This window comes from Calypte anna, chromosome 2 (genome assembly GCF_003957555.1).
Source record: "Calypte anna isolate BGI_N300 chromosome 2, bCalAnn1_v1.p, whole genome shotgun sequence".
Lineage (NCBI taxonomy): Eukaryota > Metazoa > Chordata > Aves > Apodiformes > Trochilidae > Calypte > Calypte anna.
In genome coordinates this window covers 51,158,003-51,174,406 of record NC_044245.1, presented here as the reverse complement: position 1 = coordinate 51,174,406, position 16,404 = coordinate 51,158,003, and the positions used below count along the sequence as shown (strand labels likewise).

Sequence of the window (16,404 nt, the reverse complement as noted above, 5' to 3'; positions counted from 1 at the left end):
AATGGCATGGCATAAATCCAAAGGGAAACAATTAGTATCCATGTGCTGAGAAACAAAGCAGTGCTGGCTTATAATCCTAAATTTGCAGAAGAGTGACCAAGAGCCAGATTTAAGAAAAAGCTGAAAGTCAGAGAAGTGAGACTGAAGTTTACCAAATAAAAAACACATTCTTGAGCATCTCCCCTTCCCCTTTGCCACCTCTAAATGCTCTCAGAACCTTCCTTTTCTCCAGAAGTTGCTTAGTGTAAAATGCAGAACCATTGAGAAGTGAGTAGGCTTCATCAACAAGTGACCCCAGCACTGGGCTGCAAGGTCTTGGTCCCTGTCCCCCCTCCCTCTCTGACACACTAAGGCTCTTAATGACTCTTTGCATAATGGGCCAGATCCAAGAGGAAACCATGTCTCCAGCTTGGCTTTGTGTCATAGTCTCAAGGTGGGAGTTGCTGGTCTGAATATTCTGGGTGAGGAAGAGGCTGACTCTGCTTCCATTTTGCATCCCAACACTCCCAGCATTTCAGTGTTGTCTTCAGGATGGAGCTTCAGGAAGATGCTTGAGGGAGATGGATTCCATGAAGACAACAAGGCAGCTCAGAAAGAGGCTCATCCTTCTCTCCATTATTTCAACATGCCTAGCTTGAAGCACCTGTAGATTCTAGCTTATCTCATAAATCAGTGTAGTGGCTGCACTGGATTGCATCCTGAAGAATTTAATTCTCTACATGAACTGCACATATTTCTGAACAGAGGATTTTGGATTACATTGTGGAGACAAGTACCTAGTATTTGAGTGCCTAACACATTCACTGGACACACTGACTGAAAGATGTACACTTGAGATCACCACATCATTTGAGGTCATCTATTAATTGCTCATTACTCAACTGAAAGCAGAAAGAAAACCTAACCAAATTAAATTCACCAACACAGTTCCCATCAAATGCACACAAGAGCTCAGAGAGAAAGGCAACATATGGGTAAGGCTGGAAAAGCTAATTTTAACATGATTTATTTCAGCAAAGAACACATCCTGATTCAAAATGTGGCTTTATTCTTACCTCACAGTTTTTATACTTAGTTATTTTTCTGATGATTGATTCTCACTTTTAGCCATTATTAAGACATGCTGTTTTGCAAGTGAGTAGATATTTTTGCTAAATCTGGTGCTTTTTCTTTGGTAGCTAGGAGAACGTATAATTAGGTAACTTAAATTTTAGACTGAATTAGAGAAAGACAGATATGCTGCTTATTTCTAAGGGAATTCCTTTTTATTCATGATTTGTGTTAAGCACATTTGGATGGAAATTTCAATTACACATCAAAGGTGAAAACTTGATATGCTTCCATCAATTAATTACAATTACATGGCATGGTATGAATAATAACAGGACATTTCTTGAATTGTATTTTGAAGTCCAAACTAATTTAATAAGGGATTCTTTGTGACCATCTGCCCTTGAAGAAGGGGAAGTTAACTCCTCCTCTTCAAGGTTTTGTTATTAGGTTGCAAATTTTCCTCACCCAGGTTTCAACTCCCACTTACCCTGTCAAATTCTAATCGTTCTTGCACTGAATTTAGTTTTTCATGTAGCAAAATATATGGCTACGTACATATAATTTATTACTTCAGCAAATTCTATGCCCAAAATCACTAGAGGTGATATCACCTATTTAACTGACTGACTTTTTAAACTGACAACAACTACAGACTTTTTCCAAGGTGTAATTTGCAAGGATTTCATACATAAATCTATTATGCAATATACATTTTCATGTCAATATTCAGGTCATAAAATGTAAACACACTTCAGGAGAAAATACAGTAGTGGGCCCAGTTGCATGTCTTCCTGAAGCCACCATTGTTTTATTCCAAGGTAGAAAAACAATCAAATTTGCATTTTTTTTTTGGTTTTGTTTCTAAGTTAGTCTGGAAGTGGGTCAGTTAATGCTCTTTCATTCTGCTTAAGATATTTTTCTTATAAATGAAGCGAAAGAATTCTCTTATTTTATATTAAGCTGTTTTGGCTAAAGGCTCTTTATCTCTTTACAGCAATCAGCCAAGACTGAAGTAGGACAGATATCCCCAAAGAGGAACAAAAAAATGAAATGGCAAACAAGCTGGAAAAGATGCATGGTCATTTCCCATCCAGCTTCAGTGAAAAACCTTGCTTTGTGAGTCAGCATTAAAGACACAAATAGTTTGCAGTTATAAAAATAGCAAGATGATGAACGCCAGACATTTGCAGAACGTATTTTGCAACCTCCCTTTAGCGAGGCAGGAACAAAAAGGACTGAATGATCTGAGATATCACAGCTAAAAAGCATAAACCCATCAGCTGAATCCATGTTTTGGCTATTTAATCAAGCAGCCAGAACACCAGGCCCTCGTGCAACAGAAGTAGAATCACCTCACAAAGAAAACCAGCCAAATTGTGTCACATTTCATAGAATTACAGAATGATTTGGGTTGGAAGGGAATTTTACAGGCCATTAGTCTAATCCCTCTGCTATGAGCAGGGACATCTTTACCTGACCAGGTTGCTTAGGTTTCAGAAGCTTAGCTTAAGAAATCCTCATATCCACGGAGACACATTCTCCTTGCCACAGGAATAAACATTTTCCAGAACCTGAAAAAGAAAGCAAAAAGTTCATTGCTTTGTACCTTCACCAGCAGCTCAATACTATTAATGGCCAAACTGTGAAAGAACACCCCTTTTTTTGATTTGTGACTGGATGAACAGGTCAGAGTGGTTCAGAAGGTCTGCCTCAGCTTGTACATTAAGACATGACTGCCCTGCACTAAGAGTAAAATACTACGACTATGTTTTTTCTTGGTTTCCTTTTCTACTGATGAAATTAATCAGAATTTTACCAATTTAGTCCCCTTTCCCACCAGTACAAGTAAGATCAGAATGTGTCTGGAAGGGTTTATGCTGGGTGCAAGTGTACTCACATGGTTACTTCCAGTGCATGGACAGCAGAGTTTACAGATCTGTCTGAGGTCAAGTTTAAACTTTTCACCCAAATACCTATCTTCCTGTAACCATGATTTTGACATTGCTTTAAAGCAGCAGTCCTTTTTTGGAGGAAATGTAGAAAGCTTATTAATTTATATTGCAGCAGGTGACCAGGAGTTATTATTTTCTTGTTTAAAACAACTGTTGTGTGGGGGAAACCTGAGTATTTCAGGTCAAAAATGTACAGACACTCTTCTTAATGATTCTTTCTCTGCCATTCTTGGAAAATTCATTTTCCAGGAGAGCTTTAAAGCCATCAGTTCTAATGAACATGACAGGTAAATTAAGCCTGATGAAGAAAAGTAAACAAAAGTGTATTCCGAGGGAAGGCTGGGTCAGGCACAAACACAACTGTCAGTGATAATGTCAGGCAGCTGGGCTGAGTCTGAACAACACATACAGGGACTGGGAGCAGAAGATACTAATAGCACCAGGTCCAGCCCTACATATCAGTATTCCTGTGTACCTAAAGCTTTCCTCATGCTCTCTGTTCCTGATTTGTTTCCATCTCTGAAGAGGAATGATCAATACCTGTCCACAGGGATACTATAAAGCTCAGCTGCCTAATGTCTGTAAAGTATTTTGACAGTCCCAGATGGAAGCTGCTCCGTAATTGTGGAGAATTGCCTCTACCTCCTCGATGCTGCTGCACTTTTTAATTCACCCTTTTACCGACTAGTATTTCATGCACCCTCCCTTGCAGCTGAAGCAGTGAGCGAACAGAAATGACAAAAAGCAGTTCCAAACTTCCCTCCCACTCACCTCTCCTCCATCTGTCGGAGAGAGGGAGAGATTTTCTTTGCTGCAGAAATGCTGTCTGGCTAAAAATGTGAGCACTTTTTACAGCATGATCCCACTCTCTCCTCCACACACACCCACTGCCCAAGTGTTTCAACTTTCAAATATGACATAGCTTTTTAGCTAACACTCTATGTAAGAAGAGGCTTCTACAGAGGTTTATTAGGTGCTGCCTAAAAACCTGCTATAAAAGCCCACATGGTGTTCACTGCTGATCACCTCCACCCTACCTCTTACAGCACAGAGGATATACAATAATAAATACTATTTTCCTTTCTCTTTTCCTAGTCACAAATAGTCCAATTCAGTCATACGCCTCATTATTTCCAGATTTTGAGGTTTATTCCGGAGTCTTGTGACTAATTGGTATTTTGCTTTAATACCTGATTCCTGGAAGAAAGAGCTCATTTCAGATTTTCTGTTTCTTTGAAAGAAAGCAGTAAGCTGAGCACCCCTGGCTAGGGAGGACTACTAGGTTTGGCTGGAGCCTATCTAAAAGATTCAGGAAACAAAGGTATGTAGAAAGCATCAAAATTCATTAAACATACAACATAATAATTTGGTTTTAAGCCAGTGTGCAATGCTTCTAAATCTGTGGAATTGGAACAGTGAGGAGTGGGGAAGGATTCTGGCCATAAATACACGATAATCCACCACGTGTAACTAAAAACCTGTGTTCAGACAGTATTCTAGTCCAGATTTCATGGACTGGACTTGAGAAACTGTTTAAAGAGAAAGCAAAAGAGCAATTAGATGAAAAAAGGGAGCTATTGCCTCATTTATCATTGAGGTAAAACCTCCCAACTTCATTCTTATTCTGCATATTGCAGCTTACATAATTGTTTGTAATGTTTTGGACTTAATTTTGAGTTGGAATGGTAAAAGGCTCTGTCCTTCCCAATTATGTACAATTGCCTGTCAGTCAGTCTAGGTAGGTAGGTATCTTTACTCCACATTTCCATCTAGTTTTTAGTAATCTTTGCATTATGAGTACCAAACAGGGATGACTGGAAGACAAACATCAGTAAGTAGTATTTTCTCCTCTCTCTATCCCAAATTTTTTGTTAGCAAGAATACAGAGATGGATGTCTACACTACAGCTTTGAATTGGGAAAGATTTTTGTCCTTTCTTCTGTAAGGATGCAGCTTCTTCAGATTGTGCTTCAGCTGCTTCTATCAAAAGGCTTCAACTAGAAAAGCAGATGCATCACTGATGCCAGTTAAAGGCCCACACTACATAACCAGGTGATTACAGTTCATGCTCATTACACCTAGAAGGGAATGTTTTCCAGTTTCAGAATGGCAACCCACAGTTCCAAGTGGTGACTCCATCCTTAGACAAGCTTGAGTCAATCTTGACAGCAGCTCAAGAGATCCTGAGGCTGTCAAACCTAGGTCCCCAAAACACTGCTTACTGTAGATTTGGCATCTTCAGCTTGATGACTCACAAGCCATAACAGCTTCAAAAAGATCCTCCAACAAAACCAGGCAGAGATGGCTATTTCTGAACACAGACAACACAAAATGGGCCAGGTGAGGGCATGAAGGACTTATGTCCTGAAGGCTGATGGTAGAAATAGCCAAAATTCTCCTCACTCCACACCCATATTCATTTTGGTAACAAACAGCTATCTAATTTTAATTCCCAACACAAAAAATATTCTGCACAACAACTCAAATTTATTTTCTCTCCCCCTAAAATGAAGACTGCTGAGAGGACAGAGCTCTAAATGGCCCAGCTCACAGGTACAGCTCATTGTACTACAGGTTATTTCCTTTTCTAAACACCAGTGACTCCTCCAGCCAAAGTGAAGAGTGCTGAGGAACTGTGAATGAAACATTGGGAAATTCCTTCCTATCAGCTGGTGTTTAATCTTGTCTGAATAGCATCAGCTTGAACAGCAGACACATTTATAGTGACATTTTCATTACTTACTCACTTCAACTTGATCCCTTTGTGTCAGGTCTCCAGCCAAGATTTCTTCGTTAGCTGCTCAAAGCACATCTTTGAGGAAACTTGACCATATTTTATCTAGGAACTGTGGAAAACATGGTTCTGCATGATTTGTTGCAACAAAGTATTTGTATGCTTCGTATCTACCTGATAATCACGGTTCAAACAAATGTAACAGCACTACTAACTTACCCAAGCACTTACATGATAGTGAAAAACTATCATGTAAGATTGCAAAGCACCATTTGTCCTAGAATTTTTCAACTCAAAAAACCGATGGAGTTATGATGGAGTTATGGAAGCAACATTTATATCACCATTTAATGTAGAAAAGGGCAGGAGTAGCCTCATCACTATGGGGATGGGCTGTGAAACAGCATTCTTTCCCTTAAAGGTAATGTCACTTTGACCTTGACATCTGAAACACTATTTCAGATCACCAGAGCCTCTCAGCTTTATGTTTATTTATGCATACCATCATTGGGGAAAAACCTTTTAAGCTCTAACATTGGATGGAGATGCAACTTAGATTTCTCATCTCCACTTGAACATTAATGACATCTTGGCCTACTATAGCTCTGAAACCATGAGTCCTGAAATTTCACTTGCCAGTAATTTTGGCCAGTGGTCACTATTTCACATGCTATTGAAGCAAGTTCTGTCTGGAAGTGCTGATGCAAAGTCAGAGCGTGACCAATGCTTTGTACTGAACCACAGCAAGGACCATAGGCCCCTGCACCAAAGAATGGTACCAGAGATCATAGAATAGAATCATAGAATTGACTGGATTGGAAGGGACCTCAGAGATCATCAAGTCCAACCCTTGATCCACTACTGCTGCGGTTACCAGCCCATGGCACTGAGTGCCACATCCAGTCTCTTTGTAAATATCTCCAGGGATGGAGAATCCACTACTTCCCTGGGCAGCCCATTCCAATGCCTGATCACCCTCTCTGTAAAGAAATTCTTTCTAATATCCAACCTAAACCTCCCCTGGCACAACTTAAGACCATGCCCTCTTGTCTTGCTGAGAGTTGCCTGGGAAAAGAGACCAACCCCCATTTGGCTCCAACCTCCTTTCAGGGAGTTGTAGAGAGTGATGAGGTCTCCCCTGAGTCTCCTCTTCTCCAGGCTGAACAGCCCCAGCTCCCTCAGCCTCTCCTCATAGGGTCTGTGCTCGAGTCCCTTCACCAGCTTGGTTACCCTCCTTTGGACCTGCTCCAGGACCTCGATATCCTTCCTAAACTGAGGGGGCCCAGAACTGGACACAGGACTCAAGCTGTGGCCTCACCAGGGCCGAGTACAGGGGCAGAATCCCTTCCCTGGACCTGCTGGCCACGCTGTTCCTGATAAAGGCCAGGATGCCATTGGCCTTCTTGGCTACCTGGGCACACTGCTGGCTCATGTTCAGCTTCCTGTCAATCCAGACTCCCAGGTCCCTCTCTGCCTGGCTGCTCTCCAACCACTCTGTGCCCAGCCTGGAGCTCCCCATGGTGTTGTTGTGGCCAAAGTGCAGGACCCGGCATGATGAAGTTACTAATACAATATAACTTCTGTTCTTACTTCTTGTTTTCTCTTTGCTTGGTGTTTTGCAATAATGTGTTCAAAGCTTAATTTTCCTCTTAAAGTATGATCTCTAGGTCTTCAAATTCTGGCCAGCAAGAATTTTTAAATTGTAGTTATCCTTACAAAGATTAGGTAGCATTTACTGCCACAAATGTAAGTACACAATCCAAAAAATTATCAGGACAGTTTCTTGGGGTAATCAAAAATGCAATACACACATCATAACAGAAAACAAAGCCAAAGAAGTTCCACTAATGATCTAATTCTCAATAATTCTTGATTTCTATCACTGAAATTACATTTCAACAGTGTATGATTTTAAAGTGCTTTGAGCAACAAGGCTTCTTTAATGCAAAGCAGTTCATAAAGAGCCTTCTAGCAGACAACAGCAATTACAAAGCCATACATAACTATTACTGCTGCCCACTCTGCTCCATTCTACAGGTTTGGTTTTACCCACGTAGCATGTCCCTTTTCCGTGACACTGAGCATAATAAAGCTTAAGTTCTTGGCAAAAGGTAATTATTGAAACAATGTGTTATGTATACAAAGTGGCTCCCCTTTCAAGAAAAAATATTTCAACAACTAAATAATACTGTAACTGATTATGTTTACCTTGCAATGGTAAAATATGTTGTTAAAGGACACTACAGTATGTTGGAGACACTGAAATCCCAGAGTATGAGTATGAACTGATACTCTGGACCCAGTCTGTAAATCTCATTCATGCCATCAGTGACATAGGGTTTTCAGAAAGCATTAAAAAAACAAAACAAGATGAAATGATTTTTAAAATCTTACAGGTTTTATAAAAACATTATTATACATCACAAAAAGCCTTCTACCAATTAAAGCTTACAAAACACTTAAAATGTGTAGCACTCTTTTAAAGCAAGATTACATATTTCAATATTTACAGAAAAGTTTGTATCAAAACTTGATCAAACAGACAATTCAAAACTTTTATATCTAATTAAAAGTATGTACACTGTAAAAAACATGAATGTCTTTAGAAATTGCTGGTTTTGCCTATAAAAATAGAAAACAGATATTGTAAGTACCTCACCTGAAGACCAAAAATTTCTAGACAAAGACTCATAACACAGCAGGCTTACAAACACTGATTAAAACCTCTTAAAAATCAGAGAAATTACCCTTCTATTTTTCAGAATATTCCAGCTCAGAAGAGTGATGATGTAAATAATAGGGGAAAAAAAAAAAGACTGACTAGAAACATACCCCTGAGATAAGGCAGAAACATTTTTTTTTCCTACTTGTTTGTTTCTTTGGTTTTTTTGTTAACTTTGAAGATAGCACAGAAGTTTGAAAGAAATTTGTCCTGTCCCAGTTCTTAAAAATTTTATCATCACATTATAGTTCATTATTCTGACACAATACAAGTGATTAAAAAATTATAGCATGTTGTTTTTTCCTCAGACTCTTCCCATTTCTGGTCCCATCCCGCTATTTTTCAACTATTCTTAAATTCTAAAATTAGATTGTTAACAAGATAGGGCAGCAATCTGCATATTTTTATAATTATATTCTCCCACGTTTTCCTTTTTTTCTTGCACGTTTTTTACAGACAAGTTCTTCAAAAGCTTTGCTTTCATCTTCCTCTTCATTTTCCAAGTCTCCATCATGCGCAAAGCCTGTATTAAAAACAAGAAATTAATGCAGAATGGAAAACCCCAACACATTGTCCTCTTAGTAGTATGACAAGCTATGTCATTGCTATTTTATTTGTCAGCAATATGCCTTCAATATATGTGTACTCATGTTTAAGAAGTATTTGGCTCAACATTACAATGTGCTTAAGAGCTCCACCAGGAAGCAGACTGCTAAGATACTTGCTGCACTAGTAATTAATTTTTACACTGAAAATCTCTTTCTACTGTTACTGATTTTGCCTTTTTAAAGAAGTTTGTCTCTCCAATTGCAAGGCTCTGTTTCAGCAGAGCAACTTCAAAGAGAGACTGTGAGAGCTCCCAGGTAATCTTACTAACTGTATCTTTCTTGAAACAGGAATGTAACACAAGGCTTAATTCACAATCAAATTTTCTAACACACATCTACTTTAATGCTTTACATGTCATGCAATTTGTAAGCCTGATCACTTCCTTGCTGCCTTTCCATGCAACTGCTGCAATCCCACCACCTAAATACATATTTAAAGCTAAACATAGAGGTAGGCACAATGAAATCTTCAACCTATCCTCAGAAGTCTGTGATGCAGCAGACCGTGTGATATGCTACTTTAGGTGTGAAACCAATTGAAACAGAAGTGAGAACAGAAAGAAACCAACTTTTTCCACAGAACTCTTAAAAGCAACCTGAGGATTAGTTTTGCTAGGCAGCTGGTTTTCAAGAACTGTGATCCACACTGCCCATAAACTCCCTGCTGCAGCAGAGTTAAGAAACAGCACTGCCTTACAACTTAAAATGAAGTTAGCTTCTTTTCTGTTCCCCTTGCCCAAGTTTCTATCCTGAAGACTGCACTATAGCCACAGTTACGTGTGGATCTGTGTCTGCCTGTGTGCACATGCAGATGCTTTATGCAAGTTGGGATCCAGGAGGGCCAGAGGAGTTTTGCTCCATTTTGGCCACCCTATAACCAGCTGCAAGACTCATGCTCTGTTTTAAAGAGCCACTAAGGAAAGACTGGCTAACTCATGCTTGTTCCAGAGTTCCCCTCTGGAGGTGCCCTTTTCTCGTTGCCTAGATGGTAAGTGAATATCCACAACACTGCTGACCTGGGGACTCAAGTGATGCTAAGAGACCACTAAGGACCAGTGTCCTCTAGGGGGCATAGAAATCTGTGTAATTTAGAAACATACCTTCTTCTTTTATCATATGGGAGTCCATTTTCTTCAGCCACTTAGAAGCCTCGTCAATGGTGGCAAACAATTTGTCGGCATGTTTGGTTATTATTTCTTCAGCTGAAATGGAGTGCAATTAACAGTCAGTGAAAACACTGACTGAGAGATGAACATCAGCTAAATACCAGGCACAAAATGAGGTTACACAGAGCTGTGCTGTATGATACCTCAAAGCATGAAATCTCAGTCACCATATCCAGGCAAATTCTGTACTGGGGATGAAGATGCTGCATGTAATACTCTCTATTCCAAATCAACATTACTAGCACTACCAGAGGAGCAGCTCTGTCCTTGTTCTGTCCCTTTTAAGGTTGTCCCTTTTAAGGTATACCTGAAACTCCTGAAAGCACTCTGGTTTATATGTTTCTGGGTATTGAAGTTCCTGGCTTTCATTACCCTTCTGGAATTATATAAGCCAAACACAACAAATCCAAGATGTTGCAGTTCTTGCTTAACTGCATCATTAAGGAGTTAAAAATGCTTGTTACAAAGTGAGGGACGAGCAAGCTCAAAGGCATATAATTTCTTTAAATATATTTTCACTGAGTGGAAGAACAAGGTATCATTCATCAAACAATTGTCATAACAAAATCAACTATTACCTAATTAGGTCTACTATACAATATTCAACACTATCATGGTTCATTAAGCAGAAAGCTAACTAAAACATAAGCAAAACTTTATGGACTTCATCCATATGTAAAAGCTTTCCAGCAGGACTAAAGATTAAGCTTACACATGAAGACCACAACCCACAAATTAAACATATTTTACTGATCAGGGCTGATGAACACATCAAATGTTACAGTTCCTCATTACTGTCAGACATCACAGGCAAAGTGACAACTTGGCAGGGTTGGTGGATTTCTACAACTAAAGCCAGTAACGTTTTGATTTAAGATGTCACTTCCCCACAGCAAGTACCCCAAACAATTTTGCTCCTAGGCCACTCATTCAGTGATTCAATTTTGCTTGCAAAATTTAGCACAGAATACTGATTTAAGCATATTTGAGGGGGGAGGGGAATGAAATATCGAAGTACGTGTCTCTTGAGCACCGTAACTGACTGGACTTCATAATAGCAGGGTTGTTTTTGAGTGCCTGACACCCCACAGGTTTGTAGCTAAGAACCCACTTTTGTTCAGCCCTAGCAAAATTACAAATTCAAGTGCAAACTACTCAGAGATATCCTTAACCAAAGACTCCAAGTACTCCTAACACGCTGCTCCTGCATATCCACATTACTCCTGCTGGCAGATCTCAGTAAGTTTCTAGTTCCAAAGAAACAGAAAAATTAGTAAAGATTACCTGGTCTCATGTAACAAACTGCTTTACATCTGTAAAAATTGAAAGAACTCAACATGTCTGATCATGTAGTCAAAATTCACTTTACTGCTAACTAAAATTCACCACTATTCACTTTAGCTGTATTATCTGATGCATTACTTTGTGTTTGGAAGAAGTGAAAATATATTTGCTAATGTGCTTAACTGTCTCATTTTCTCAGCTACTTAAAATACCTGGAAATACCTTTCTCTTGACCACATTAAGATTTTCAAATAGTGGGGTGTCAGGTCTAGAAGTTTGGCCTCAAATGACATACTAAACTGTTTAAAACAAAACTGAAAAGGTCCTACCTTTAACCCAGGCTTTTTTCTCATAGATTTCCTCTACTGAATCTGAAATCTTCTTAATACTCTCTCTGATTTTAATCTGGTGTAAGTTGGAGCCTTCTTTATATGCTAAATAGTCTTGGGTGTAAGTCTTTTCCTTAATTGCATCCACCACTTTCAGACCATCAAGTATAATTGGATCAATCTGTCTTCTGAAAAAATTGGCATAATATTTGTAGGCATCATTATTATTCCTGTGTTCATCTGTGTTTCTGTGCTCTATGTAAGCCTCGCAGCCTACAGAAATTTCATTTCCTTCTGCGTGAAACTTTTCTTCCCCACCAGCCTCTGTTGGTGTCACAGCTTCAGAAGTGTCGGCCTCCTCTGTCTGGCTGAAATAGTTCTCAGAGTTCTGAATAAATTTGACTCCACAGAGGTCACACTGGGTTTGGTCAATATCTGCCTTTTTGAAGATCTCTGATAAGAATTCCTCTCCTTCCATTGCAACAGGCTCAGCTTTGGAGCAAGCCTTCCTTTTCCACTTCATACACAGAGAAACAAAATGGAAGACACGACGCAGCTGGCGTTGAGCAGATGCTTTCTGCTCTTGCTTCTGCTGCTTACTGAGTGCAATGACTTCCAGGGGATCTTTCTGGTCCTCTAAGCAATGAACCCTTCCAAGTTCATTTTCTAGCTCATTAACATATTCTGTCTTCTCCAAAGAGGCCATGAATCTGTCAAGGTTTATTTTTTCATACAGGATGCCCCGTATGGGTGGATGCCCCTGAGTGTAGGCAGAGTCCCATCGCCATCGGCAGTCAACCAGCTGTTCGTCATCTCGCTCTGTCAGGAGCTCTTGCAGGCCTGTAGCAATTTCTCTTACATGCGTAGCATCACTCACTTTCTCCACGACCCTTAGCAATCTTCTAGGCATTTTAGAGGGATAGTCTTTTCTTATCAATTTCAGCACTTCTTTGATTTCAGGGAATTGGTGGCCTAAGAGGGATCTATGATTAGAACTCTGCACCTGGTCAGCATTCAGTAACATCACTAAGCACAGCACTACAGTTCTCTCAGCCTCCCCTGAAGTTATGCAATCAAGATTCATGAAAGCATCCAGAAGGACATTGAAATTTCCATGAACTCCACACAGAACTTCTGCTAGATAACAGAGATGATGTCTGAAATTCTGTATAGATGTATATGCATCCTTTGGCCTATACTCCTGTATAATTGAAAACGTGTCTTTGTTACTGTCCTCGCTTCTCAACAAAAACTCCCAATAATGAATGAGAGCAATGTAACTCTTGGGAAAGCAGAGAGTAATGTTCTTGCAGAGGCGCATCAGGACAGCACAACAGATAATATACTGGAATTCCAACAACATCACAGTATTTCCTATGCTTGGAATCAGGAATTTTGCGTGTTTCTTGATGATAACATTCATAAAACGGAAAAAAAACCATTTACAGTTTTCTGGGTTCTTATGAACATAGAATTGCTCAAAGGAATTTTCAAGAAGTCGAATGAAGCACAAATGCGTTCTCCCTGCATTTTCGACATTTTTGTCAGGTAGCAACATACCGTGTCTGCCTTCTATTCTTTGGACCTTTCCTCCTTGGCCATAACTCGTTGCAGAGTTTTTTGCTTTTGACAAAATGAAGTTTAGCTCTTTGTTATAATCGTCCTCTTCCTTAAAAAGAAGTTTTTCAAACTCTTGAGGATATCCTGAAGATAAGATGAAAACTTGCATGACCCTTAGCCACAAGTCAGTTGATTCTCTTCTGGCTGCAGTGTCTTCATTTTTAAAGTTCAATGTGATGTACTCATTCAACACTGATCTACAGGGTTTGGAAATAATGTTACTGAATTTCAGTATTTCTTTGCATGCCACTGGGTTCTCAGACAGTACTCTCAAATGAAAATGATTAGGAAAAAACATTTCTAGGAGGGCTGTACATGGTATGTCTTTGTCAGCAGTCCAGATGTAAGAGTTTTTGCACTGATTCAGTAGCTCTTTGGGGAAAGTGCGCATGGCTTCCAATAGCAGTCCATGTACTGCCACCAGGTGCATTTTACACTGTAGTATTGTCTTTGCTTCATGGCGAAACAAAGGCCTATGATAACCCTCGCAGGAGTTATCTTCACAGGTCAAGCCAACAATGAACTTCATACAGATATCAGGGTAACGCTTGTTCAGTAACTCATGGGTGATAGAGCAAAACCTGCCAAACAAGTGCTGTGTCAAAGCTGATTTTACCTCTTCTGTGTTTACTGAGAAATCACCTTTTGCCTTCTTCTCTTTTAGACTTGGCAAAAACTCAAGAATGGGTTCAGCTTCACTTTGAGACACCTGGCAACTGTCACCTGTTGGGACAATCCCAAAATAGGCAAAGCATAACTTCACCATATCCTTCTCTGCATTGGTGGCTGCTTTCTTCAAAGCCCTGACCAGGCTGAGAAGGGCCCTTAAGCCATGAGTTGCCAGAGAAAGGACATCCTGGCTGGGAGCACTGCAGCGAGATAATTCAAAGAGAGCTTCAACTGCCCCAGCAGAATGATTCAGAGATAGGAACTGATTGCATGATCTGCTCAACTTCTTGAAGTCTGCCTTCAGAGCTCCTTGCAAAAACACAGCCTCAGCAATGCCAGACTTTTGCTTGGTTTGTTCACAAAGTTCAAGAGCTTCTCTTAGGATGACTTCCAGGTCTGCCAGGTTTGACTGTGAACAGCGATTCACACCAGCTCGTGCTGCAGCGAGCAAACACGATGCACGAAACTCTTTTATAGCTGTGAGGTTGGCTGCTTCCAGAGCAAAACCATGTTGTTTCATTAACTTTGCAGCTTCTTCCTCTCGACCTTCCCTTTTTAGTAAGTCTGCTGCTTGGCGCAAGCATCCACGAGACTTCAGAAACTCCAGCTGATCCTCTATGTCAAGTTTTGAGAGGACTCCTATCATTTCCTCAGTTCTGTTCATTCTCAGGTACTTCGCAGCTGCTTCCAAATACAACTGATTTGATGTACATGAGAGTTTAGAAACCGTTTGTCCTCTTGCATTTAACATCTCTTCATATCTGAAATAACAGATAAAATAGAAACAGTTTACTATCATAGATGAGTAACTTAGACAAAAAGCACTGCCTTTTTAAAAAGCCTCCAAAACATTAAACAAAGAGCTGCCCCCAGAAGCCCTTCGTTCAAAAAGGCCACCTATTTCAAGTGATACATGTCTCAGTTATTAATTATCATTGGTTGATGTGAATATTAAGATATTCTCTAAGCCAGTCTTGCAGAAGTATTCTCTTCTGCATGCTGACAATGAGTAATTTTTTTCCTGATGCGTGAGTAAACCATCATTAACCTTTCATTATCATCTTTCTTATGATAAATGTGGGAGTGCAAATTCTGGTACCTATGCTGATGAATTTGTATGAATGATTTGGAGAGGTTGATTTTTAAAAAATGTTAGTTGGTAACATGACTTTAATGCTTAAACTTTTTTATCAGACTATCTCTACACATGAAACAAGCTTTAGTCTTTCTAAAAACAGTTGCCATTATTAAAGATACATCACAAAGGACTTCAGTGAAAGCGTGTAACTGTAGACCTTGAAGGAGTCCTAATTGGTGTATATATTCTTTAAAAGTCATCAATCAATTTAGATGTAATGAAAAGTATGGCAAATAAATGAACTATTTATGCAAGAATGTGCTAATAGGTCACAGAGATGGTGCTAGATGCAAAGTTCTGTCAACGAGATACTAATAAATTCAGTTTTTTCAACCATAGTGTGAGGTACTTCTTAACTGCCCTGAGCCAGCACAGGGAGAGATAGTATGGAAAAGTTTATCTCAGAGACTGGGAACAAGAATCTGTCAAAGGGACAACTTGTCCATTTGCCACAATGCCTAATGCATTATATAACCAAATATATAATATCTAATCTATAGAAGTCAGCGACTAAGTAGCTAAATCTATGACAATTTCACTTTTAAGAGAGAATAATTTAGTGCTCTTATGAAATGTGTATGTCCCATTTACCATGAAAATCTGGTTCAGAGTACTGGCTGAAGAAGAAATTACATGACTAGTAATACACACTGGAAAAAATTCCCAGGAAAATGAAGCCAGTCACTGTTCTAGCTGTGAATTCAAGAGAATGCTTTCCCCATGTTATTATTATTATCCAAGTGAGAATTCTGACAAAATTCTAACTTCACATAAAACAAAGTCACCAGCCAAAACTCTTGTGAAAAAACTGATGGTGAGCCACCCTGTACAATGTTGAATTTGGAAATGGGAAAGAGAATTATATTCCAATACCTTCTTGGAGGACATACCTTTCAACTGCCTTTGCTGCTTCTTCATAGAGTTCTTCCTGACAATACATTTTAATTGCCAAATCAAACTTCTCAATCTGTTCGTAACATTCACATGCTTCTTTGTAGCACTGGCTTTTCTGGTAGTAAACAGCAGCATCTTTCATCTGCAATGCAGAAATCAGTGATTAAACTGAAGTGCTGTAGCCAGTCAAAACTACATGACTAGAATAGATTTAGTAATTCCATCATGTAGGTGT

At 39.4% G+C, this 16,404-nt stretch overlaps 1 protein-coding gene across 1 annotated transcript in view; it reads right to left on the bottom strand.

The window, feature by feature from the left end:
• Nucleotides 1–8,115: 8,115 nt before the first annotated feature.
• TRANK1 (tetratricopeptide repeat and ankyrin repeat containing 1) overlaps nt 8,116–16,404 on the bottom strand; it is a 54,812-nt gene continuing 46,523 nt past the window's right edge. Inside the window, exons 21-24 of the mRNA XM_030445422.1 lie at nt 16,166–16,311; nt 11,849–14,898; nt 10,170–10,271; nt 8,116–8,984 (exon numbers count right to left, since the gene is read on the bottom strand). Of these exons, the coding sequence (XP_030301282.1) occupies nt 8,872–8,984; nt 10,170–10,271; nt 11,849–14,898; nt 16,166–16,311 (3,411 nt within the window). The 3' untranslated portion in view covers nt 8,116–8,871. The remainder of the gene's footprint in view (nt 8,985–10,169; nt 10,272–11,848; nt 14,899–16,165; nt 16,312–16,404) is intronic.